Source organism: Gobio gobio, assembly GCF_949357685.1.
Source record: "Gobio gobio genome assembly, chromosome: 15".
NCBI classification, from domain to species: Eukaryota; Metazoa; Chordata; class Actinopteri; order Cypriniformes; family Gobionidae; genus Gobio; species Gobio gobio.
Window position 1 is genome coordinate 15,002,913 of NC_137108.1, and position 26,941 is coordinate 15,029,853.

Below are 26,941 nucleotides of genomic sequence, written 5' to 3' on the forward strand. Positions count from 1 at the left end.
TGGGCGCTTCCTTTGTGCCCACTGCTCAGCCTCCATAGCAGGGCTTGCTGTTTATCATTGATCTCCACACCAAGGTGTTGAGATCATGGGAGCAGCCCATGTCTTTGTGAAATTTTCAGTCCCCACTTCAGTGTATAGTAATATTATGGGTCTGATGAGACATGGTTATGGTTCGGTGCAGAGGGTGGAGGAGACGTTTGCGAGCCAACTCTCTCCCGATTCGGCATCGGCATTAAAAGCCCCGACTTTGCCCACCAAGCCATTAAGAGCATATTCTGCGTTTATTGCATCTAGACTTCATTTTACTGCTTATACAGTTTACTTCTTGTACTGCAGTTGTTTTTGTAAGCAGTCCTGGTGGGCAAAGTGTACTCGGCAGCGGGTCAGGCCGCCTCATGCCTGTTCACTATGGCTTTGTGCATGTTAAAGCTGACCTGCTGAAAGACGTGGGCCGCAACACCAGGTCTCATCTGCTGTGCGGCAGCAGACATAGAGTATGAGCTCCTCACACCGGGCGCAGCAAAAACCGAGCGTTGCCACCCATACTCCCCACTCAGAAGGGTGGGGCAGGGGGCGGCGCCCTCAGGTGCAGCCTCCCAAGAATAATACGGATCTGAGGACCATCATTATCTCGAGGAAGGCTGCGTCTAAGAAGGGGGCAGGCGGAGTTCACCTCAGCATACGGTGCCCGTCTGCCTTCGGTGCCCTCACAGGGTCAATCCACCAACCCCGCCTGAGTGCCGGGGTGTGGAGGGCCCTCGTGAGTCATCCGAGGATGGCTTGTGCCCTCCAAGGAGGGAGGTGGCGATGTCGAGTCAGTTGCCGGTTCACTGCTTCAGGGTGCTGCACACGCAGTGCAGAGTACATCAGAGGCCAGTCTCGAGAGGCTGGTACCCTTAGTAATTTTTCTTTCAGAGTGGGAGAATCTGTCAGATATATCTCAGTGGGTCCTGCAGATGGTCACCGGGAGGTGCAGACTGTAAAATCTTATGAAGGTGTGCGGGGTGGCCCACCCGGCCACCTCGCAAACCTCTTGAAGCGAGATGCCAGAAAGGAGGGCCACCGAGGAGGCCATGCTCCTGGTGGAATGGGCCCTCACGGCCATGGGTGGAAAGCCCCAAGGGCAGCCACGTACACCCTCAGGGTGTATGTGGCCACCTTCCTCGGCCACGTCTGCATCATGGCGTCCAGCCCTAACGGAGCTGGATGCCTGAGAGAAAACCACAGTGGACAGTGGGACGTCTCTCGAGACGTGAACAAGTCCACTTCCACTGGGCCGAATCTCTCGCACATGGCCTCCACCGCCTCTGGGCGGAGTCGCCACTCCCCGGGCCTCAGCCCCTGCTTCGACAGGACGTCTGCTCCCTGGTTCTGGTCCCCGGGGATATACATCGCTCTGAGAGACGACAGTTTCCCCTGGGACCACAGGAGTCTCAGAGGAGCCAGTGCTGCATCCATACACTTGGTGAAGGAGAGTGCCAGGCCGAAGGGAAGAACCCGATATTGGTACGCTTCGCCACCGAAAGCAAACCTCAGGAACTTCCTGTGACATGGAAGGATGGAAACATGGAAGTATGCGTCCTTTAGATCTATCGTGATGAACCAGTCCTCGGACTGGATCTGACTCATGATGGCTGGAATTGTGAGCATCTTGAACCTGAATCTCCTCAGAGACCGATTCAAGAGCCTGAGATCTATTATCGGACGCAACCCACCATCCTTCTTGGGAACTATGAAGTCCAGCCGCAGCTAGGACCGCTTGGTGGAAGCCTTCTTTGCCTGAAGGACGGTCCTCAGATCGGCCTTAGGCTCGGAAGGCTTACCACGAGAGCGCCGTCTCCAAGCTCCCTCAGGAGGGGCGCGGGAGGCGACGCTCTCTTTTTGCACCTGCCGGTGCGAGGAGCTAGCTGACGGCCGAGGCTGCCCTTTTGAGACAGCCTTCCCCGAAGAGCTGGACCGACGAGGGAGGTACTGCTGGAAAGCCGCCGACTGCTTTTTCACCTCCTGAAACCTCTCGACGACGGTGTTAACCGCGCCGCCGAAGAGGCCAGAAGGTGAAATCGGGGAATCCAGGAGAAAGTGTTTATCTCTCTCCTTCATCCCCGACAGATTTAACCATAAGTGTCTCTCCACACACACCATACCAGCCATGGAGCGGCCGATGGCGCGGGCCGTCTCCTTGGTGATGTGGAGAGACAAGTCGGCGGCTTTCCTCAGTTCTAGAACATCGTCCGGAGACGGACCCTCACCCTCGTCGAGCTCCTTGAGGAGGTCGGCCTGGTAGGCCTGCAACACCGCCATGGTGTGCAGACAACTGCCAGCCCGCCCGGCCGCCATATAGGCTCTACCCACCAGCGCTGATGTATCGCGGCATGGCTTGGTGGGTAGCACCGGGGCCTTAAAGGACGAAGCGGCCTCGGGAGATAGATAGCTCACGAGAGCTTCTTCCACCCGAGGCAGCGTCCCATAACCCTGCTCAGCCGCCCCTAGCACATTACCAAAATCCAATACTGGGGGTTGGAAACTCTGGCTGAGTAGGGTTTGTCCCAAGACCTACACAACTCATTGTGTAAGTCTGGGAAGAACGGTAGGCCCCGGCGTGGAGGTTGAGGCCTGCGCCTGAAGAACCGTTCATCCAGCTTACTGGGCGGCTGGATTTCAGGTTCTTCCTGTGGCCAGTCAATTCGCAACTTGGCCACAGCGCGGGTCAAAACCTTCACTAGCTCCTCTGGAGCGGGTGCGTGAAGCGATGGCTCAGGCTCCACATCACCCGCCTCGACGCTCAGCACATCTGACTTCTCGGAGCCAGACAGCTGAAGCATCGGGTTCTCCGCCCCACGGGAAGAAGCCGCTTCGCAGGCTTCCACACGGGGCGGGAGAACATCGTACTCCTCGGACGAGAATAGGGAAAGTGCCTCAGCAGTCCCATATCCTGTCACGAGGTCCCGCTGCGAGCCCCATGATCTACGGCGCCTCGCTGCCTCAGCAACGGCGGGCCCAGATCCCTGGGGCTCGCGGGCTTGGCCGGCTTCATCAAACACGGCCAGCCGTGAGCGCAACACCCTGAGCGGCAGCTTATCATATTCGCCGCAGGCGGCTCCCTCGAGAGCCGCCCTAGCGTGCTGCACGCCCAGGCATTGCACACACAGTTGGTGTGTGTCCGTGCCTGAAAGGAATCGCGGACACGGGTACACACACCTTTTAAACTGTTGCCCATTAGCCATCTTTTTGAGTGATATATTTTGACAAAACAACACCAAATAGACAAACAATTCAACACAGAGCGCTCCGATGAAGAGCCAAAAGCTGTTGTGTGTATGCATCAGCGTCCCTTATGTATCTTCCGGGTATGCCGTCATCTACTACGTCATGACGCACCACCAATCAGATTGGCTTGATTTCATTCATACTTCAGATGCGTAACGCTGTGGGCGTTCCCAGAGTGTTATCTCTCGATGACGCAGTGCGAGTTCCCTCGAAGGGGAACTAAGGTTACAGTCGTAACCGAGATGATTTCTATAGATATTGATTCTATAGATTTAGTTTCTAATTTGTTTTCAATTTCCGATATGGATAATCAAATGTAATATTTTTTTTTTTTACATTATATACACTGTAAAAAAAAATTCAGGTCTCCAATTGAACATTTTCTAATAACCAATCACATCTAAATTTTTCAGTTGGCCAAATTGAATTTCTGTGAATTGATGCAATTTAATTAACAGAAATTAAATTTGGCCAACTAAATAATTTCGATGTGATCAGTCACTAGAACATTTTCAATTGGAGACCTGATTTTTTTTACAGTGAATATATATATATATATATATATATATATATATGTGTGTGTGTGTGTGTGTGTGTGTATAGGGGCGAAGAAATAGTCAATGACGGTGTAAAATCAGACTGATCAGAAATGCATCAGAAGAATGGAGACAGATGTATGTATGCCATGTGATACTGTAAACATATCACCATGGTAGAGACTGCCACATTACTTTAACTCACCCTTATAAAGGTCAAATATAGTATAGATTCAGTCATATGGTACAATGAGAACCCCCATAACATAGTGGCTATGTTGTAACTTCATCACACCTTTTGATAACACACTGAATAGGCACTATTACACACATGGATTCAATTACATAAGTTAGGTAATGTAAGTGTATTCTCTCAGTGTGGCATCTGTAGCCTTCTTTACTGCATGGAAAATGTATATGCAATTCAAATCTTATGTTTAGACATATTTTTTTATGAAGTGTTTCTAGATCCTCATCTTCACCTGCATCCCTTGCTTCCCTCATTGCGGAAGGTTGCAACAACTAATACAAAAAAATTAATTTTGTATCAGATAAATGTGGGGAAATTGCATTAAAGTTGAGATAAATGGTGCAAAAACATGTTACAGATGTTAAAGCAAGAAGTGTTCTCTTGTATATTATTGTTTGTTGTTATACTGGCCATTTATTGAGTTTTGGGTGGCCTTGTTTTGAGAATCTTTCCTTTAAAATATTGCCTTTAACTATTTTTGTAATGAATAAAACCCTTGTTATGTTCTTGGAATACTAGCAAAGGTAAAAAAGGAATCTCCTGTTTTGCAAATTAAATATCTTTTTATGATCTTGAGAAAAGTCATAGGGAAAAAGCAAGATAAACTACTGGGCAGCAAAGAGAGAGAAAGTGGCTCTCACAAGAGTGCATTAAAAAGCAGAATGGTATTAACTGGCTCGACGTGCACTGCCAGCACAGGGAATCAAATCGACCTTCTGGGTAATGGGCCACTTCTCTGACCGCAAGGCTACCTGATCTCTCAGTGATTAAATTTCGGATCTGATGCTTTTATGAAGCAAACCCACATGAACCAGCATGATAATCACATATTTCATCGATCTACAGACTCGCCAAGGACTCCTCATGAACAACATGTACAAATCCCAAATTGCAAAGAGCCATTAAATATGATTTTCCTTGTTACCAAGAGGGAAAAAAAATCACAAAAGCTTCTAATGGCAAAACCACAGTCTATTCTCTTCATAGTCTGTTTTTTGTGCATTCGGTTTGAGATCTCAATGCATCTTAAAATATAATTAATAAATTACCCTCTCTTGTTGCTGTATGTATAAATTTGTTCTTGATTGATCATATTCATCCATGTGTTAACGAGTGTGTTAATAAATTAGTTTTTTAAGGAAATTCTGGATCAAATACTAGTTAAGTAATATCGACAGCATCTGTGGCATGCTATTGATTACCACAGAATAACTTCTACTCGTTTCTAAGTAAAAACAAAGAAAGAAAAAGAAAAAATGTTGTTTAAAGTGAAATGCTTACTATAAACATCATTCCAAAGCAAAAGCAGATTGTTAAAGCATTTAAAATAAAAATGATTAGGCAGCAATTTATTTTACAATCCTATTCCCCATGTACATACTATGTACTTATTATAGTATTTACAATAACTAGGTACTAACCCTGAACCTAACCTTAACCAATGTAATGACCCAGTACTTTTTTAGGTAAGTACACTGTAAGTACATGTAAGTGCACATACTGTAAAATAAAGTGCAACCAATTATTTTGCACAAAAATATGTGCTTTGTGTAAAGTTCTGAGTTGCACTTTATTTTGGTCCAATTTAGACATTCTACTAAGTAACTTTGCAACTAAATGTCAACTAACTCTTATTAGAGTTTTAGTAGACTATAACAGACTGTTAGGTTAGTGTTAGGGTTCGGGTTAGTAGAATAAGTTGACATGTAGTGGCAAAGTTACTTATAATACTTAGGGGCATTCATAAAAAAAGTGTTATCAGATATTAAGCAGACAGTCTACTAATACTCTGTGGAGTCTGCCAGGTCTTCTCGACCAACATCAGTGTCTGATCTCACAAATGCGCTTTTAGAAGAACGGTCAAAAATTCCCATAAACACACTCCTAAACCTTGCAGAAAGCCAGAAGAATTGAAACTGTTATAGCTGCAAAGGGTGGGCCAACTCCATATGAAACCCAAAGGATTAAGCATGGGATGTCATTAAAGTTCATGTGCATGTAAAGGCAGACATTCCAAAACTTTTGGCAATATAGTGTATGTCCATGTCCATTTACTATTATTCGTTGTCTATGTCTTTCATGTCTCCATATTTGCCAGATTTACATGGTCACAATAGGAGTTAAAAAATATAAAATTTCGTAGTATGTGATTCTCAACTCTGTCTCATTTTAATGTGTAATGTTTAAGTCTTGTGGCTATACTTTTAAAACACGATGCATGTCATATTGTATTGAACCTGGAACATTCCATTAAAATAATGTGGCTATATTAATGTACAGTATGTCTCGATTCATGCATGTATGCAACACAATGTACTGCATTAGCCTTACATTACATTAGCCTCTGCTTCATTCATAGCACACTAATAGCTGTACAAATCTGGCTCTGATGTGTTCTTGCTGCTCAGTTCTGTCTAAACCTGCTGCTCCAACAGACTGCCTTAAAACCTGTCTGTACCTATTAATACTGGATATATAATAATAAAGAAAAAGTGTCTGAACTTGTTATAAATGTAAGATGTACAGTAAAATTCAGCAGAAAATCACAAAGACTCATACATAGCCTTTGATCAGGAATGTTAGTAGACAAACTGATTATTCTCTCATTGGAGAACCTAGAAAATAAAGAAACTAAGGAGGAGGAGAAAAATTGACCAGGCCAGAAAAAACAGAGAAAAAAAAAAGAGACTGAGTCTGAGAGAGACTGACTCGTGGGAGTCGGGTTGGTTTCTGACCTTTAATAAGGGTCAGGAACTCCTCGTGTTTGACCCTGTTGCTCTGCATGTCGATCTTGAGAGTGAGCAGCAGGGTGAAGAGGAACTTGTGTTCTTCATACAAACCCCGAGCTGCGTACTTGTGCACCTCGAAGGTCATGTACTCGATGATGTTGGCAATCCGCTTGCTTGTAATTGGACTCTTTGAGGACCTATTCCCCAAGAGAAAGACATAAGGTTGCTACTTATGTAGAAGCTTACTCACTGCACTCTAACATCGACAATATTATCAACAGGCAATATTTTATAACATCAATTTCAATATTTCCAATATTTCATGGTGGGACCAATGTAGCCCCAAATGGGAATTAGCCCATATGAATCTCATATAGAGTCTGACTAGAGTTAATTCAGATGCAACTTGGAACCCATGGACAAAATTATTGGGGGCCAATTCCTTAAGCCTACTACATTGGCCTCATCATGAAATGTTGGCTGGGTGATGAAGACCAAAAAACATGCCATTTTGTCTTTGGAAAAACAAATTTAAATGAGGTATGAAATGATAAATGAGGTTTACTTTGCCAAGGACAAGTCGAACAAGCCCAGGAACTGGCGCAGAGAAGTCTGATACATCACGTTCACCATGCTCATCTCCGTGATCAGAAAGTACAAGATGCTTCCTCTTGTGGCAACTACACTCAGAAGAGAAGATGACACAAGGGTCGATATTTACATCTGGTACTAACAGCAGTCTCAGATGGAACTAGACATGACCCCTTTGATATTGGACTTTGAGGGAAGAGTGTCTGATTTTCCATCACATTTCTGAAGGAGACATTTCACTGCACTGTGATAATTTCAGATCAACAGTCTCAAGTGTGACATTAAAACATCTGTTTACCTCGTAGTCTGCATAATGATTAAAAAGAAGCTAGACAGCACCTGTTCACCCCCTTTATCAATCTTTATAATCTTGTTATATTTTGGACACAATATTGTCTGTTTTTGCTCAATTTTGCCAGCGAAAATATTACCTAAAGCCAGAGTAGAACTGTTGTAACACAGTGGTGTTTTGTTTATAAAGAAATCCACATTTTGAATGAATCTATCAGGTGAACCAATGATTCAGTGGCCCATTCATAAAGAGAGCATTTCCTGATTCCTGAATGAATCAGCTGTTTGAACAAATCCAATGAATGAATGACTCAATGACTTACTAATTTAGACATTTACCGCCACCTAATAAGCAGTTTTCATTTCATAAAAAAAAAAATCATATTTTGGGGATAGTTTACCCAAAACTAAAATATGTGTTTATTTACAAATGTCCACTAATGTCTAGACTAATGTCTATTTGATGCTTTTCTCATTTAACACAATAATTACTTATTTATTTATTTATTTATTATTATTTATTTAATAATGAATTATCTTTTGGGGGTAATTTTTTCAAATTTGATGTGCGATTAATTAGATTAATTTATTAGATTTAAAAAAAAAAAAAAATGTTTTTTTTAGATTGTGGTTATTCTGATAATTTACTGTTTACAAGACAAAGTGGAAGAGATTATTCAAATTTCTCTATGCATCTTTAAAAAAAAAAACGTTTTAAGGTTAAGACAAGCTCTGAGTGCCCACCGGGTCTGTATTCCTCGCGGGCCGCATTGATCTGGATCTCAGTCTCAGCAGCGATCTGGAGTTTCTGTGTGACCTCCTCTGCCGTGCGTTTGGTGTTTCCCAGCACTATGATGAGGCTCTCGTCATCCACCAGGGAGCCCTGCGTGCTAGTCAGCCTAAAAAGTAGATTATCCTCCAGTTCCTTCATTTTACGTTTATTGGCCGTCACATCCTCTAGCAGGTCAGTCCGCTCTTTCTCCAGTTCCTGACAATCCAAAAACATCACATAGTCATTTTTCATCACACAAAAAGCTTTAAGCTGAACAGCTTTCTTTTCCGGAACGACTATACGGCTGAATAAAAGTATGTTGCATTATTTTCCTGTTTAACACTGTGAAGCTGCTTTGAAACAATCTGCATTGTAAAAAGAGCTATATAAATAAAGTTGACTTGACTAAGTCAAGTCACATTTATTTATTTGGTGCTGTATACAATACTTGTTGTTTCAAAGCAGGATCACAGAAATAAACAGGAAAATAACAATCAATAAAGAAAATTACTATGTAAAGTCATCAGTTATAACAAGTTCAATTCAGCTACGATCAGCTCTACAGAAGACAAGTATCATTATTCAGCTCAAGTCAGTTAAACGTTGATTCAAGTCAGTTCAAACAAGTCTTTACCATAAGAAATTAAATTTTTCACAGACATTATTGTGATTAATGATTTAACTACCTGTTTTGTCTGTCACTTACAGTGTAAGCTGAATTACACATACACATTAAAAAGTAATTCCATTAAACGAGATGAAAGATTTCATTAAATTATAAAAAATATTGGTAACACTGTATAATAACTACACGCTATGAAGCATTAGTTAAGCATTAGTAAATAGTTAATTCATCATTTATAAAGCATTAATAGACATTAATAGGCAGTTTATAAATACAGTATAAATGCTTTATTCTTGATTTATAAGCATATCTATAATGTGTTTAATAATTGTATTTTCATACTTTATAAATGATCAATTCATAATTTCTGAATTAAGTATTACATTATTTACAAACCAGTTATTTAGGAGTTGTCAGTGGTTGTTCAGGGTTGTTCAGGGCTTAGGGCTTTTCAGTCCCTGTACAACCAGAGCAGGAGCTTGGTCCGCATTGCCGGCAGTAAGTCAGACTTGTTCCCGGTGCATGTTGGACTCCGGCAGGGCTGCCCTTTGTCACCGGTTCTGTTCATAATTTTTATGGACAGAATTTCTAGGCGCAGCCAAGGGCCGGAGAGTGTCCGGTTTGGGGACCACACGATTTCGTCACTGCTTTTTGCGGATGATGTTGTCGTGTTGGCTTCCTCGAGCCAGGACCTTCAGCGTGCACTGGGACGGTTTGCGGCCGAGTGTGAAGCGGCTGGGATGAGAATCAGCACCTCCAAGTCCGAGGCCATGGTTCTCAGTCGGAAAAGGGTGGCTTGCCCGCTTCAGGTGGGTGGAGAGTTCCTGCCTCAAGTGGAGGAGTTCAGGTATCTTGGGGTCTTGTTCACGAGTGAGGGAAGGATGGAACGGGAGATTGACAGACGGATCGGTGCAGCTTCTGCAGTAATGCGGTCGATGTACCGGTCTGTCGTGGTAAAGAAGGAGTTGAGCTGCAAGGCAAAGCTCTCGATTTACCGGTCAATCTACGTTCCTACTCTCACCTATGGTCATGAGCTCTGGGTCATGACCGAAAGGACAAGATCCCGGATACAGGCGGCCGAAATGAGCTTTCTCCGTAGGGTGGCTGGGCGCTCCCTTAGAGATAGGGAGAGGAGCTCGGTCACTCGGGAGGAACTCGGAGTAGAGCTGCTGCTCCTCCACATCGAGAGGAGCCAGCTGAGGTGGCTCGGGCATCTATTTCGGATGCCTCCTGGACGCCTTCCCAGGGAGGTGTTCCAGGCACGTCCCACCGGGAGGAGGCCCCGGGGAAGACCTAGGACACGCTGGATGGACTATGTCTCCCGGCTGGCCTGGGAACGCCTCGGGGTTCCCCCGGAAGAGCTGGAGGAAGTGGCTAGAGAGAGGGAAGTCTGGGCGTCTCTGCTTAGACTGCTGCCCCCGCGACCCGGCCCCGGATAAGCGGAAGATGATGGATGGATGGATTATAGATATGCTTATAAATCAAGAATAAAGCATTTAAAGTTGTATTTATAAACTGCCTATTAATGTCTATTAATGCTTTATAAATGATGAATTAACTATTTACTAATGCTTAACTAATGCTTCATAGCGTGTAGTTATTATAAAGTGTTACCAAAATATTTAAAAAAATTACTGTCTAAAATGTTCTTTCTGGACTATACAGCCCTGATCCACTTTCAATTCATGCTGATGTTTTTGGAATCCAGCCAAACCAAACCAAATATCACTTTGACAGGTGAGAATGAGAGGGCAGGACACAGTCACAGAGTAAACAATAGGCTTTACATAGTAAAAATAAAACAAAAACAACCCAGCAGGGTGAAAAGAAAAACAGTCCAGGGAAGACAAAAGTCAACAAAATGGGACCTGGTGCAGGAAGGCAGGGCGGAGGGGGAACACAGGTGAAAACAGGATTGGATGAACAGACAAACAGAACACCTATACATAAAATAACCACAAAAAAAAAACCTACTGAGTGATATTAATTAACAACATATCCTTACCTTAGGGTTTGGTTAGTTGCATAATTATGCATAATTGACTATTAACAGTATATGTAGTGTCTAACAAAGACATTAAACGTGATTATACAATAGTGATATATTTTATCCCTAATTATTTATTTACACATTATGCACTTTACACACATGGCAAGCAGGATGAGATTGTTAAAGTGCACCACCTGTGCACTGCAATGGTCTTGAGTTTCTCAGCCTCGTCCTGCTTGACACTACATATTTTAAATTGAACCAATCACATATAAATCATTGTTAGTAATTTACATTGTTTCACCATTTCAATGAAAATATCTATAAATTTTTTCTTAAGATGGCACAAATTGATTGACACTTAAATACATTATATGTTGTAGATTGTTTAAAACATTTTACTATATTTTACATTTTAGCTGAAATTTCTTTGAACATTCAGGGGGTTTTTTTGCTGAAAAAAAAAGGTAATCAAATGGCCTGTCAACAGTCATTTCCTGTTTCTTCTCTTTCGACTGAAAAGAGTTCTCTGTCAGAAGTACTTGAGTAGAAATGTTCTTTAGTAAATATGAGGTAGACCTACATGACAAGTCAATGACATTTTTCTCAATGCAGTGAAGAACGTCTTTGATGTAAAAACGTTGAAATAATAGACCAGTGAATGTCATTAAATTTAAAATACATAATTTTCCAGCATCAGATAAGTATGATAGCATATTATGCAGTCAATTTTGCTCGATTAGCTTTAAAAATCCTAGTAGTACCAGTCAAATGCTTTTTCTTTTTTTTTCTGCTGTCCAAATGTCCCTTTTAGAAATTACTAGACTAAAATGCAGTTCCCATCAGGCAGAAAGGACTGACTAGCCTGAAGCTATTATAATTCAAATCCAGCTGGGCTGGATCTGTACACTTATTAGGCGGAGTGTAAAAAGGTGACAGATGTGTCAAGCCCTTATTCCTGATTGACAAATCAATATCCAGCAATGAATATGTTCTGAATGGCACTTTAATTTTCTCTACCTGGGAATCTGCAGGCGCCATCAAAGCCCATCTGACTGTGCTAGGCTGAAATGAGCCGAGACGACAGCGATTCTCCGTAACAATGTGCAGCATTGCAAGATTCTGTTGCTTTGATTCAGGTCTTTCTTGAGCTTGACATAGAGCACCCGTGGGCTCCAAAAACCTTATTCAGAGCAGCGTCATGACAGGTATGAAAGCGAGGCTGTCAGGGATAGACTTACCGTATTGTCAATGGCATCCACTGTAAAAACGTCTCGGTTACGTATGTAACCCTCATTCCCTGAGGAGGGAATGGAGATGTAACGTCAGTGACTGACGAATGGGGGTTTCGCTTAGAAGCCTATCATCTTCGAGATCTTAGAAAATGCCCAATGGCGATGCAATGCCATGGACCTGTGGAATTTGCATAGCGTAACTCCGCCCCACATCGTGGTTATATAAGGAAGTACGCTGGCAATGTCGCATTATGTTGCCTGCTGAGGAGACGAGATTTGAACTCCCGGCCGCTCCAGCGGTACAGCGTAAGTGGCAGAGGCACGTCATCCAGTGCCCTGCGTAAGTGTGAGATCCCTGTCGTAAGACTAGTACGGATGAAGGACTCCCACTTATCACAGGAATACCAAGGTACACTGGGAAGCATATTCCACGTGGAAACATGTGCCAAGCGCCTGCCCGCAGGGAGGACTTAAGGATACAGATATGACCCGCGAGGGGCTGTATATGGAAGAACTCTGGGGAAACCCGCCGAAGGAGGAAAGATTTTTACACCCCAGGAGTGGCAATGGCTTGCCAAGGGAAAGACACATGCTCAAGAAGGCTTACAGTGGAAATACACATGTGGGGGTCGCCCAGCGGGGGAACCATGCATATGGGGCACCTAGCCGGACACAATGGCTGACCGAGTGGGCATGCACACTGGTGTGGGCACCAACAGTGCTGGAGGAGCTCAGGGCTTCAGGAGAAGCACAACTTAGAAAATATTGCACGTATCCAGTCCGTAGAGTGGAATGGTGAGCAAGTGAAGACACCTGAGCCTGTCCAGTTACCGGCCACTAGTTGAGGCGAGTACATGAGAGGACACTGGCTCCACTCGGAGGTTCAGGACGTGCAGGTCCAGGATTGGTCATAACCCACCGGTTTTCTTGGGTACAATAAAGTAGGGGCTGTAGAAGCCGGACTTCATTTCGCCAGCAAGGTAACGACCTCCGCACGCATGACAGGGGCATTGGGGCCCATCATGGTTTAGCAGACTAATATCTTCATGTCTTATAGGCACACTTAGTAGATTAGAGCTGGGTGATAATATAGTTTGTTATATAGTATCGTTTTACATGAGTCCTCTATTTATGCAGATAAAGTTTATAACTTTATACATAGAGCTATGCGATAATACAGTTTACATTTTTGCAACGCTATAAACAAACACATAAGCGAGATTTGCTATATAGTATACACCAATCAGGGATAACATTATGTGTTGGTCCCCCTTTTGCTGCCAAATCAGCCCTGACCCGTCGAGGTATGGACTCCAATAGACCCCTGAAGGTGTGCTGTGGTATCTGGCACCAAGATGTAAGCAGCAGATCCTTTAAGTCCTGTAAGTTGCAAGGTGGGGCCTCCATGGATGGGACTTGTTTGTTCAGCACATCCCACAGATGCTCGATTGGACTGAGATCTGGGGAATTTGGAGGCCAAGTCAACAACTCAGACTTGTTGTTGTGCTCCTCAAACCGTTCCTGAACATTTTTTCTTTGTGGCAGTGTGCAATATCCTTCAGAAAGAGGCCACAGCCACCAGGGAATATTGTTTTCATCATGAAAGGGTGTACGTGGTCTGCAACAATGCTTAGGTAGGTGGTACGTGTCAAAGCAACATCCACATGGATGGCAGGACCTAAGGTTTCCCAGCAGAACATTACCCAAAGCATCCCACTTCCTCTGCCAGCTTGCCTTTTTCCCATAGTGCATCCTGGTGCCATGTGTTCCCCAGGTAAGCGATGCACACGCACCTGGCCATCCACGTGATGTAAAAGAAACATGATTCATCAGTCAAGGCCACCTTCTTCCATTGCTCCGTGGTCCAGTTATGATGCTCACGTGCCCACTGTTGGCGCTTTCGGCGGTGGACCGGGGTCAGCATGGGCACCTTGACTGGTCTGCGGCTATGCAGACCTACGCAACAATGCACTTGTTCTATCTTGCATACAATGCACTATTTACCTTTCTATCAGAATAAGCATTAACTTCTTGAGCAATTTGAGCTACAGTAGCTCATCTGTTTGATCCGACCACACAGGCCAGCCTTCGCTCATGACGGTGCCTTGATGAAGAGATAATCAGTATTTTCCACTTCACCGGTCATAATGTTATGCCTGATCGGTGTATATTGCTTTATGTAAGTATACTGTGTATGCAGCTAAAGTATGATCTATATATCCACCTATTAAAATATTAAGCAGTTAAGATTTGCTATGTAGTACAGTTTAACGTGATTGTACTGTATGTATCTGGATAAAGTTGGATTAAAAACGTAATTTTTTTTTTACATTTTTTTTTTTACTTTAATTATGACAAAAGTATAGATTAAGAATGAATCAATATTTAGCAGGGAATGATTTTTGCAGTGCTGAAGAAGAAACAACAACAACAGGGATTTGTGAGATAAAACCCTTGAGTCTCTATAACTATGTTGAACATTAGCTGTCTTTCAGAGTACAGAGATTCGCAATTCACGCTCTTTGTCCAGTGACCCTAAAAATGACAGAAGTGCTCTCTTCCTCTTGCTTTCTCTGTCATAAAACCATCTCTGGGATGTTAATGTTTCGTTTTTTTTTTGTTTGTTTGTTTGTTTGTTTTTTCCATTTAGGGCCGTAGGGACCTTCACAAGGAACACCAGGCTGTTACTAAATAAGTCATGTCTTTGAATGCACCACCAGAACCTTTTCTAATGCATGGCTTAAAAATTCACATTGCATGCCATAGCCTACATTATCTAAAATTACAGTATAATTAATCTAAAAATATGAAAAAAGAGTCAATTTATTTAATTAAAACTATGACTTAAACTGGAAGCAGAAGCCTGAACGAATGCTCAAGTGGTGAGTAGTACTTTGGCAAGTGGCCACTTACCTGCCTTTCACTAATGGGTAGACATTACATCACCTAATTAATATTCATAAGCCAAGCTATAAAAGTATAATAGTGCCCCCATCACACATTTCAGATCATTCCCACACCGTATTCTGCACATATGAGTTCAAAGGGCCCACACCTGTTTCTCAGTGAGAATAACTCTGCCCAGTAGCTGATCTTCCAGACCCCTCATAGTAACGGTGAAGTCGATAATGGATGTCCGTGCGCTGATCTCAGGAGTGTAAACTGGGTTGGGCAGTTTGGTGGTCACATAGAGCCGGAAACCCTTCATTACATCCACTTCTTTATCACCTACTTTCACCTGATGGCATGAATGAGTCAGAGATCAGAATTCAAACTCTAGGTGAAGAGCTGCTTTGACATAAATAAATAAAATAAAACATCTGGAGAGTGTTAAACACTAGAGCAGCCCTTCAGGAATGAGTTTGGACATCCCTGCACTACAGGATGACAGAGCCTCATAACTTAAGTGCTTCTAAAGAATAACAAACATTTGAACATCAGAAGATCCTTATGAGAAGTTACTAACATAAAAGGTGTTGGTGAAGTTGTTTAAAATAATATGGTGATTATCTCAACAGGGAGTAACTAATTTTATTTCTGTGCCAATTAGTGGAAATAGACAGGGTTGTGATGTGATTATGCAGATGTTAGACGATGATAAAGCGACGTCAATGTCTCCCATTCAGTCTCTGCCTTAAAAAAAATGTGTGATCAGGTGTTTGCACCTTTGTATTAATAGAGCTGAGTTAACCTATCACAGCTCTTGCCACCGCTTGCTATTTCCACTTCTTTTTTTAGAACATGTGAAGCAGCTGCTGTGTGACGATGAAGTAGCATCACATTTTTCAAACAACTGGATTTTTGATAGTGAGATCAAGGAAAGATGCCCGAAAGATCACGAATGTCACTCACAGTCGTGTCCCACACTATCAGTAAACAGCTTGAGCAGCTCAAACAGGAACTGAAACAGCACTCCATATTTGTATGTCTTGTTTTAGGTACTTAATTATAAACTATTCTTTCAAGAGTGCTTGCTATGTCCTGCTTGTCTATGATTTTGTAAGCTTTGGATATCTTTCCAAGAAAGTATAATGAAGGACAGGATGTTAAATACAGTTCCAATTTGTTTTCTCTATAATTTAGCTTTGAAAATAATGAGAAGGAGCAGAGGCTCTGTACAAATATAGAGTCTTTTCTCACGAAGCACAGCATTCTTCCCAGCAAAACAATTATGAAAAATATGTCATATATAGAGTAGAGTTTTTTTTTTTTTTTTCACTGGAACTGCTGAGGACAATGATGTTCCCTTTAATGACAATGCCCCCATTTTCTCCCAAGAATACACTATATTTTTTTATTTATAAATGTGAGATATTTTGATACAGGAGAAAATACACACAAATACTCATTGGGCCTCATTCATTAAACACGAGCAGAAGGAATTTTTGTGTAAATAATTCGTAAAGCTGTTCTGACATAAATTTTATGATTTACAAAAAGGTCGTATTTTCAAAATGTTAGTTGGTACAAATGAAATGTACACCTGCTCCCTACCACGTGTAAATGGTGCATAAAACATATCGTCGCTGCCCGATGAAACTCACGTATGTCCAAAACGGTTACTTTTCAGGAAGTGAAAAAAACACTGTATTTCAAAAGCAGTTGAATGTAGCGTTGTCATACTTGGTACGGCATCTTTACATGTAACCATATTCTTGCCAGTGTAATGATATAATCCACATTTAACCAAAATTGAGTTTAAATGGACATACGTGCATATTTTACAGTAACGGTGGTCGATACGCGTTCTTCCGATCATTAATTAGAATGGCCAAGTCGCGTTTCATATTGACAGAGAAATACGTGCTGGACATTCTCAGCCTCTGGCAAGCGGTGATAGCAGTATGAGTGAGGCATGTTCTAGTGACAATCATGACAGTAGCATTACAGGCTATAATTTGATCAGTTTGACTAAGAAAAAAAAAGTTTGAATCTTATCAATGAGACCGAGTTTATTTACATACTAGCAAGCAAACTAATCTGTGAAGAACTAGATTAGAACTAAACTGTGGAGAGCTTCAATGTCGTACTTTCATTGGCCATTTAGATATGTGAAGAATACTGTATATGGAAATGAACCTGGACATTCAATCCGTCGAAAAATATCAAAATCGGCAAAATGGACATACGTGGTTTTCATCGGACAGCGACGATATGAATGCTCTGTGTTCTAATTTAGGCAAACTGATGACAATGCATTTTGATGCACTATGTACCATAATAATATTTCACAAGTAAATTTGCTCTCTTTTTTTTAACTGTTCAACTTTGGGTAAAAGGGAATGTCACAGGCACTTTTTACCCAGCCGTCTAATCACAGTGGAGGAGGGGTTGGACAAATACTACACCGACCATTCATCATACCTACTTGTACAATGACTGAACAACAATGGAGAGGTTAATATTGTTTGTTATATTTAGAAATATTTTTAAAATGAGATACTAGTAACACATTACTACCATGGATATGCTGTATCATAGCAACCAAAGTATCTGGTAAAACCAGCTGGCCATTTTTTTATCAGCCTAAAAATGCTTTGGTGGACACAAGATAATTGAATATGTATTGCTAGGTATAGCCAATTGGTCTCTTTAGCATTTATGCAATATGCTAGAACAAACCTGAGAAGTAATTCCAGAGCGTACCTGGACACGTAGTTGTTACTCATGGTAACTGATGCACGCGCGCCCTACTTACAAATGTTTGGAATTCATTAATATACATACGTTTAACTACCGAATCCGTGGAAGTATTGTGAAAGGTCCAATTTACGTGCAAATTACTTGAATTTGCTCGCATATTTACGAAAGTTTCAAAAATGAGGCCCTTTGTTTTGGCACAATATTAAACCTTAAACTCTTTAAAATAAGTCAGTGAAAAAGGTGTAAAAATTATTTAATTGTGAACCTCCAGACATCAAACTCTTATACTCTTAAACTCTTGCTTATTGAGCTCCTCTAATACAATACCTTATATGTGGACCCAGTCTTGATGAAGTTCTTCTCCAGGACATTGTCCAGGGCAGGATCCAATTCCTCCCCAACATCCTCTATCAGTAGGGGACGCCCTAGAGATAAACTGTCCTCTAGATGGTTTCTGAAGTACTTGTGATTAAGTGAGGTGATCTGTGAAAACAGCAGGACCTCATTACTGACCCAGCTCAAGTTCTGTTACTGGGGAAAGCTATTACCAGAGGGGAGGAGGTGATTTGTTATGAGGTCATACCATTGAAAAATGTGTCTGACCTCTTAAAAAGAAACCATGCTTCAATGCAAGCTGTGCATATTCAATTAGATTTCAACATGATTCACAAGAATATAAGTTTTGAACTTTTAAATCTGTAGATGTTTTATGTATCAAGTTATTGTACCAATACTTTTAATAGCAACACTAAAACATATTTTAAAAGATCTGTAGCTTCTCAGTAATTTCAGTAACAAGCTTCTTTTTCCATTGGCTAAGTAGAATGTAAACTGGATGTCTGTGTAATATTTTATATCTTAGCAATATATGCTGCTGTTCAACAAATGTATTTAACCCTTAGGACCCTAAGGCTATTTTGTAGAAGAAATGTTAAAATCACGGTAAATCCAAAGTAAACTCACAGTGCGTCTTCCAAACTCGATGAAAAGCATTAGAATGATGAAGATGAGTATTTGTTTTGAGGTGATGGGGGGCGTTTACAGGTTTGCGCTCCTTCACGTGGACGATTTGCATGTGAATCTCTTTGCGTGCGCGCGTGGGTGTGGTCACCTTAAAGATAATGAGGCTCAGCTGGAGGAACTGTGCCTCTCGCTGTTTTTATAAACAGAGAATATGTTTTTTTATATAAATTAGTTAATTTAAAAGTAGACATTCCAAGCTTTATAAAGAGATATCTGTCATGTCTGTGAGGCAAGTTTTCTCTGAGTTCTGAGTTCATTTTCAGACGCATTTCAGAATGGCATTTCATCACAGGGAGACCGGCGGGAGAATGTGCATCCTGTTTGTTTTCTTTATTTAGCGAAAAGCACAACATTTTGTTTTTATTTTGATTTGTGTACACAAATAAAAGTAGACACTTTAAGTTTTGTAAAGACATATTGTTCATGTCTGTGATTCCAAAAATGACGGAGTATTTTAAGTTGTTTTACACTTTTATGAGGAAAAATCCAGTAAAACGCGTGGGTGCATTTCTCGGGTTCTAAAGGTTAAATTCAGTCGTTTTTATAACTGTAATACCTTACTACTTTTCAGATAGGTAGATAGGTTGTAGTTACAGGCTACTTACAATAAATGAGTAGCTTGACATGTGTTCGCTACAAATTAAATAATGATGAACACTGATGAACCATTTTGCTAAATCATATGGTTATTTACAAGTCATTCATTCTGAGTGGTCACCTGAAGCTCATTCTTGGATTCTTTGTTCTTGATCCAGATCTTTCCCTGGGTCTGGGGGTCGATCAGCAGGGGAAATCTGGCAGCCTTTGTAACAATAATCCCATTCTGGATGGACAGGTCGTCATTAGGCAGCCCCTGTAGGTTCCATTCACTTACTGTGGGAGCATCAATCAACATCTCAGTGAGATTCAGATTGGTCCTGAAAGGAATTCGGCGGGACTTCATTTCTCTCTGCCAATCAATGACGAGGTGGTTGCGGAACTCTTGGTTAAAAGGCCCTGAGTAGGACAGGAAAGCTGTAGCCAGCAGCACATCACCTGAAATGGGAAATGTAAAATTACATTTAAAAAATTTTTTTATACAGTTTGACATTTTCTGATGTAAATATGAGTGGTACTTCAGTTGCGGTAACACTTTAGATTAAAGTGTCGCTGTTACATATGTTACACATATAGTTAATATAGTAATAACAGTCAATTATGCATAGTTACATGCAACTAACCCTAAACCAAACCTTAACCCTAACCCTTATTATATAGTAAGTACATGTACTTAATTACACTATAATTACACTGTAACAAGGACACTTTAAAATAAAGTGTAACCTCTTGCACTTACAATTCTACAGGTTATGGGTGGTTGCCAGGTCAGTGCTATATGGTTTTAGCGTGTTGTAGTTGTTAGGATTATCTAGGTAGTTGCTAGGGTGTTGCTATGGTTGTTAATTAGTGCCCCAAGTCAAAGTAGACCCCCTCTATGATACTTTGAACCTTTTATATGGCTCGGGTTCCTTCATCAATGTAAGTCAATGGTATTACTACACCCGTTTTATCATTTTCCACATGACATTTTCCATACCACTACTCAGGATAAGGACACTTTAGTGAGTTCTAGGTGGTTGCTATGCCAATGCAAGTCCAAAGAGCCCTAGTCTCTATTTTATTCTGGTTCCTAGATATGGCACAGGTCACTGTAGGTGTATGGCATTATGTATGGGTCTATGGGTTTTATCCTCCACAAGTGTGAATTGTGTTTGATAGGTTAAAAAAAGTCCCACAATTTGAGGTAACTTTTACGTTCATAGCACAAATGGTACAGATTGCGTTATACACAAAGTTTATTAGTTATGTTTAAGGTTTGTTAAAATCCTTAATCTTACATTTGAGCTACAGTAATGTAAGAAAATTCCTTCTCAAAGTTTCTGTAAAAGTATTTTTTTTGGTGAATAGACATATCTGGGACTTAAAGCTGATCATTTACAAAGAAGTCAACCCAAAGATGTTATAAACTCTAAGAGGGAAAACGGTAGGGCTGGAATTTCTAGAAAAAAAATGCCTGAAGGTTTTATTTAAAAACTCACCAACTAGTCGTTTGGTCTGAGCAGCAAACTCCTTACTGAGCTGTGTCCAACGCTCCTTCTCTCCTGCCAGCCCACTGATCAGACTAGAGGCTGTTTGCATCTTGTGTCGACAGCGTTCTGCATCCTCTAATAAAGTCTGAGAGAGAGAAAAAGAACGAGGAGGTAAGAAAAAAGATTAATTCTGTCACTGTGCAGCTGTGTGCTTGTTCACATTTATTGACTCTTATCAGAGTGAGGGTGTCATTTCAATTGAGTGTCATTTAATGTGACCAAACTAAATTTATTTTGCCTTATCATTTAATAGACATGTGTGGTTTCTCAGCACACCTATTTAAGTGATATTAGATAGTATCAGGTAGTACAGAGATTGTATGGATGGTATTACAAAAAAAAAAAAACTTAACAACTTTAAAAAACCTTAAAGCACCCTTAAATTGCATAATAAAGTGTTACTGTATCAACGTGTTACTTTACATGTGATACTATAGCACTAGCCTTTTTATATATAGCCTTTTTTGTTTAGCATTTTAGCTAGATATGACCATGAAAGGTAAAATGAACGTATAGGTAGTTAAAGTGGAAATGGTACACAAGACAGTCCAGAATCAAACCTGAATTCAAATATACAGGTGCTGGTCATATAATTAGAATATCATCAAAAAGTTGATTTATTTAACTAATTCCATTCAAAAAGTGAAACTTGTATATTATATTCATTCATTACACACAGACTGATATATTTCAAATGTTTATTTCTTTTAATTTTGATGATTATAACTGACAACTAAGGAAAATCCCAAATTCAGTATCTCAGAAAATTAGAATATTACTTAAGACATGTACAGCACTCAAGACTTTGTTGGGGTTCCTTTTGCCTGAATTACTGCAGCAATGCGCCGTGGCATGGAGTCGATCAGTCTGTGGCACTGCTCAGGTGTTATGAGAGCCCAGGTTGCTCTGATAGTGACCTTTAGCTCTTCTGCATTGTTGGGTCTGGCATATCGTATCTTCCTCTTCACAATACCCCATAGATTTTCTATGGGGTTAAGGTCAGGCGAGTTTGCTGGCCAATTAAGAACGGGGAGACCATGGTCCTTAAACCAGGTACTGGTTGGTTTGGCACTGTGTGCAGGTGCCAAGTCCTGTTGGAAAATGAGATCTGCATCTCCATAAAGTTGGTCCACTCAAAGATTTTCCTTAGTTGTCAGTTATAATCATCAAAATTAAAAGAAATAAACATTTGAAATATATCAGTCTGTGTGTAATGAATGAATATAATATACAAGTTTCACTCTTTGAATGGAATTAGTGGAATAAATCAACTTTTTGATGATATTCTAATTATATGACCAGCACTTCTAAGAATGGGTCTAACATGTCAAGAGCACATGCCTTTCTTCATTTTAATTCCCAGGGTAGAGATGCCGACTTCTTTATGAGTGGAAATCAGTAAATTAGGAAAACTAATTACAGTGTCAATTCCCAAGTTTATTCAATCATTGGTTTAAGTAAACATCTGTTCTCTTAGGTATGATCAGGCCTGATGTAAATCCACCCCAAAGGATCAATCAGTCACAAGCTGTTAATCACACAATTATCAACTAAATTATGAAATGTAAGGAAGGCTCATTATACATTGTGAATTGGAGCATTGCTTCAAACCATTTTTAAAGTGAGTATTAATTTTGTAGAGGCACACAGAGTACAAGCTTGAATGATTCATCTGCAAGATGGTTTTAGGTTTATTTACAAAATTGCTCATTATTTTAAATTTTATGCAAAAATGCTAATGAGTGATTGGTTATTTACTTCAGGCACTAAATAACAGCTGATTCACCATTTTTCACAGAATGAACAGAGCTACAGAGCTTGGGCTACAGCTGGAATTAAGGCAAGTAAGAAAATCAACAAACATTTTGTCAGTGATTTATTTGAAGTGATTGCTTCATTTTAAGTTTGCAGATCAAACCCCCTTATCTTAAGATTATTTGTCATGATAATGAAGTAGCTTTAGGTGTGTTCACGCCATTCCTCAAATACCGTAATCACAAAATTGGGGATTTTCTGAAAGCTTTGACTTGTACCACCTGACCAACTTCATATTGCCGTTGATAGTGTTGCCATAAAAACATCTCCAAGTATAACATCAAGTGTTGTCATTTCGCAATTACGGTAATTACGACATGCGGTGAACGCAGCACTAAGCCAGAGGTGTCCAATCCTGCTCCTGGAGGGTGAACGCCCTGCAGAGTTTAGTCAAAGCCACTAGATGACAAGATTCAATCATTAGCCAAAAGCGTAATGGCTAATGCTAAGGCTGCGGCTCCCAGTATGCAGGAAAGGAGACCAGGGGCTGTTTTTTTTTAATGGATGTCAATCGAGAAGAGGCTTCACTACACTGAATAAACTGCTTTTGTGAGGAAACAGCTTGTCATTTAATGAATCGACTGCCTGTCTGCTAATCTTCAATATGTTTTACGCTAAACAATATATTTGTTGGGAAGGATATGTAGATTTTACCATGATAAAAAAGTTATTTTAAAAGAGAAAGGCAGAGAAGGGAATGTCGCGACAGGTAGGGCATATTTACGGCATTACCATAGTATTTAATACTAATATTGAGTTATATTGTCTAAAGAAAGTAGAAAATACCGATGTTTTCTTTCTTTGGCTTTCAGGTTTTATTATAAAACGTAAATATTAATGACTATTATAACTGCATGTATGCACATGACGCTGATCTTATGCATTTGAATGAATAAAGAGAAAATTAATAATTTAATTGTTGAAATAAAAAATTTATGTTGAAATAAAAAATTTGATATTCTTTCTATCGCTGCCAGGTTAGTCTTGTGTTGTAATGATTTATGACTCTGCTGTGTGCACAATGATGATATAACACTTTTTTAATGAATTAAGGTAAACAATACATATAATTAATTAATTAAATATGTATTCAATTACAATGAATTGTTTAGTGTACTCTTAAATCTGGTTCTTCCTTCAGTGAACTTTGCAGCTAATAGAGATATTTGCGTTCTTTTTTTCCACTCGGTAAAGCACAATCAACAAACAATGCAGTCCTACTGTACCTTTGATATAACACAAAATATAGAAAATGGATTCACAAGACCAACACCAACACATAAACTGCAACTGACTGTTATAAAACTTTGAATGGCGGGCACTGCCATTACACGATAGACTGAGAGGTGCCGCACATGATCCAAGTTAGTCGTTACACTTTCTCCAATGGTAAGAGATACAGACCCTCTCATCTCCCTATAATAAGAAAATCTCTGTTTTAGTGCCAACCTGCCCCAATACACCTATTTAGAAAATTGTGAAGACCTTGATAAGTTTGTACAGGTGTGTTTAATTAGGGGCCAATCTCTGCAAGACTCCCTTCAGGTTTTGGATTAGACACCCCTGCCCTAATCTATCTAACACAGTGGTTACCTGTTTCTCCACCATGGCCTTTTCATACTCAGCCTGAACTACATCCAGCTCTGCTTGCTTAGCATCCAGTTCAGCTTGGGCTGTCTGGAGGTCAACATTAGCTATGGCCAGCCTGTTCTCCTGCACTGCCAGATTAGCCTGCGGTGATGGAGAAAGAGAGTTGTAAATGACCCATATCCTAGAAAACTGCAGGCTACAGCAAGGAATTCTGATAGGAAATAAGACATCATTTTGAACACACTTTTTTTTTTTCTTTCTTTTTTTCTTCACAGTTGCACACATCAGACATTTGTGTCTGAAATTATTACACTATGAAGCCCTTAGTGTTTTACATTAAAGAGCCTCAGAATGTTGACTTTTCCATTAAATTAATTTTATGAATCCAAATTGCATACATTAATTTGGATTAAGGATTGAACTTTGAACCTGTTTTTCTTTTATAATTTTAAGTATGCATCAAGAAAAAACTTTAAAACATAATGATCATACTTGTGCACCTGTGCATCTGAAAAGTTTGGCATTAAGTTGATTTTTAAAAGTAACTTGCTATTGCTAGTCTGAAGAAGTTAAGTATTTGGGGGATGGGGGGTTTGGGGTATATACTATTGAAGTTAACAAACATGAAGTAACAGCAACTAAAATTGGGATTTATTGTGCTTATTACAAGTGCACATCTGAGGCTTTAAGCAACCGATTGAAATTAAACTATTATATCAAAAGATGATAAAATAATAAATTATGATCAAAAGCATGTAAAGAATAATCAAATAATAGCAATTAATAAATTAAACCATAGTTTTGACAGTTTTAATTATAGCCTGTTAGTAAAGAAACCCTGACAACTTGACAGGGTTGCATCATGTGAAAAAATATCAAGTGATCTCACCTTCAAAGGAAGTACTTCTTTATTGATAGAGAAGAAGGAAGCCATTGCTTTGGTCCAGGAGCAAAGACCTGCAACATTGCCGCACACCCTCTTGGCTGTTTCTATGTTATAGTCTACCATGTCAAAGTACGGAGAGAGGAGTTCCACCACCTCCTCATTGATGGTGTCTTTGGGGAATTGCTGGAGGACAAAACAAAAGCTGGAGTAAAACAATACTGGTGTACAGAATATGTTACATACTATATTTGAAACTCTTGAAAATTACAATATTATTTGATATTTGTTGCTCAGGCTCCTGTAAATTTGTGAGAAGATATACAGTAGATCATGCATGGTATCTTAAAAGCAAACAAACAGCCTTTAAAATATGTTCTATAAGATATATCAATATAATATACTGTATGTGTGTAAGATATTGTATTGATTAACTGTCAGAGCTGAACTTGTTTGTGACAATATTTTAAATGAGTTTTGCCCAAGGGCTTTCCTGTCTACTAAAAATCTAATTAGTCAATCCATCTGTTGGCTTCTGGTTTAATGCCAAATATAAAATACTGGTAGTATAAATGGTAATACAACTAAAATAGCTCCTACAGTGGTTACAACTACAGTGTCCCTGTATTGTAGCTATATATAATAGACACTGCATATGTTTGCTGCCCACACGTGCATATCAACAAAGCAAGTTCAGAAACTTGGCCCATTCAGTCACAGTGGATTAATAAAACAGAAATAGGGTAGATTGTATTATTCACTAGAAGACATTATTACTGTTTCAGTGGCACAGATTGTTTTCTTGTCAGAATGTTATTTTAAACTTTTCAATGGGATGATATGTAATAACAGAGAAAAAGGCCTGTTTAATTGTGTGGGTGACAGTAAATTGGAAATAGTCATTAAAATTAAAATACCACAGTTTTTAGTGAAAGAAACTTTGACTATATATTATGTTATGCACCTAAGGGGGAAAAATTAAATAAAAAGAATGGTCCAAGTATCTGGTATCAAGACTTAATACCTGTAGACTGCCGAGGAAGTTCCCAGCTGTCATGAGTTTTAGTGACTCTTGCCAGGAAGGCATGGTGCAGTTTTTCTCAGGATCAAGTTTCACCGTGTTTACTCTCCTTTGGAAGAGTAATAACACACAGTCCATAATACGCATGATGAGGTGGGGCGGTCTTCCTAGTGTTCGCACCGTGGCGATGTCTGATGGCTTTATGGTCTGTTCACAGATAAAAAGGGAAAGAAATACAAAAAGAGACAGGGAGAGAAAGTGAATTAGACATCTTTGTAACATTCTGACTTACAAACTATGCAGCAGCTCTGTGGATAACTTATTCATTAGAGTGGCAGCAGTTATGGCTCAAAGTTTAACACACATCAGCTTAATGAGCAATACATGATGGATTTATCTTTATTAATAAATAGAACGATCATTTGAAGTAGTGGGAAGGAGGGGGATGGAGCAGGAAGGTGTATGTTATAGTGGTAAGTGGGAAAGTGAGGTGTGATGAAACACTGAAAGGGAGAAATAAGGATGGGAAACACATATGACAGATGTGAAAG

At 40.2% G+C, this 26,941-nt stretch overlaps 1 protein-coding gene across 1 annotated transcript in view; it reads right to left on the reverse strand.

The window, feature by feature from the left end:
* Nucleotides 1-26,941, reverse strand: part of dnah5 (dynein, axonemal, heavy chain 5) — a gene marked incomplete at both ends in the record, with an annotated part of 196,011 nt that overhangs the window by 41,185 nt on the left and 127,885 nt on the right. The window contains 10 exons of the mRNA XM_079837438.1: nucleotides 6,789-6,979; nucleotides 7,348-7,462; nucleotides 8,409-8,652; nucleotides 15,342-15,524; nucleotides 18,257-18,412; nucleotides 19,671-19,987; nucleotides 21,031-21,166; nucleotides 24,490-24,627; nucleotides 25,376-25,555; nucleotides 26,394-26,597. Coding sequence (XP_079693564.1) covers nucleotides 6,789-6,979; nucleotides 7,348-7,462; nucleotides 8,409-8,652; nucleotides 15,342-15,524; nucleotides 18,257-18,412; nucleotides 19,671-19,987; nucleotides 21,031-21,166; nucleotides 24,490-24,627; nucleotides 25,376-25,555; nucleotides 26,394-26,597 — 1,864 coding nt within the window. The remainder of the gene's footprint in view (nucleotides 1-6,788; nucleotides 6,980-7,347; nucleotides 7,463-8,408; nucleotides 8,653-15,341; nucleotides 15,525-18,256; nucleotides 18,413-19,670; nucleotides 19,988-21,030; nucleotides 21,167-24,489; nucleotides 24,628-25,375; nucleotides 25,556-26,393; nucleotides 26,598-26,941) is intronic.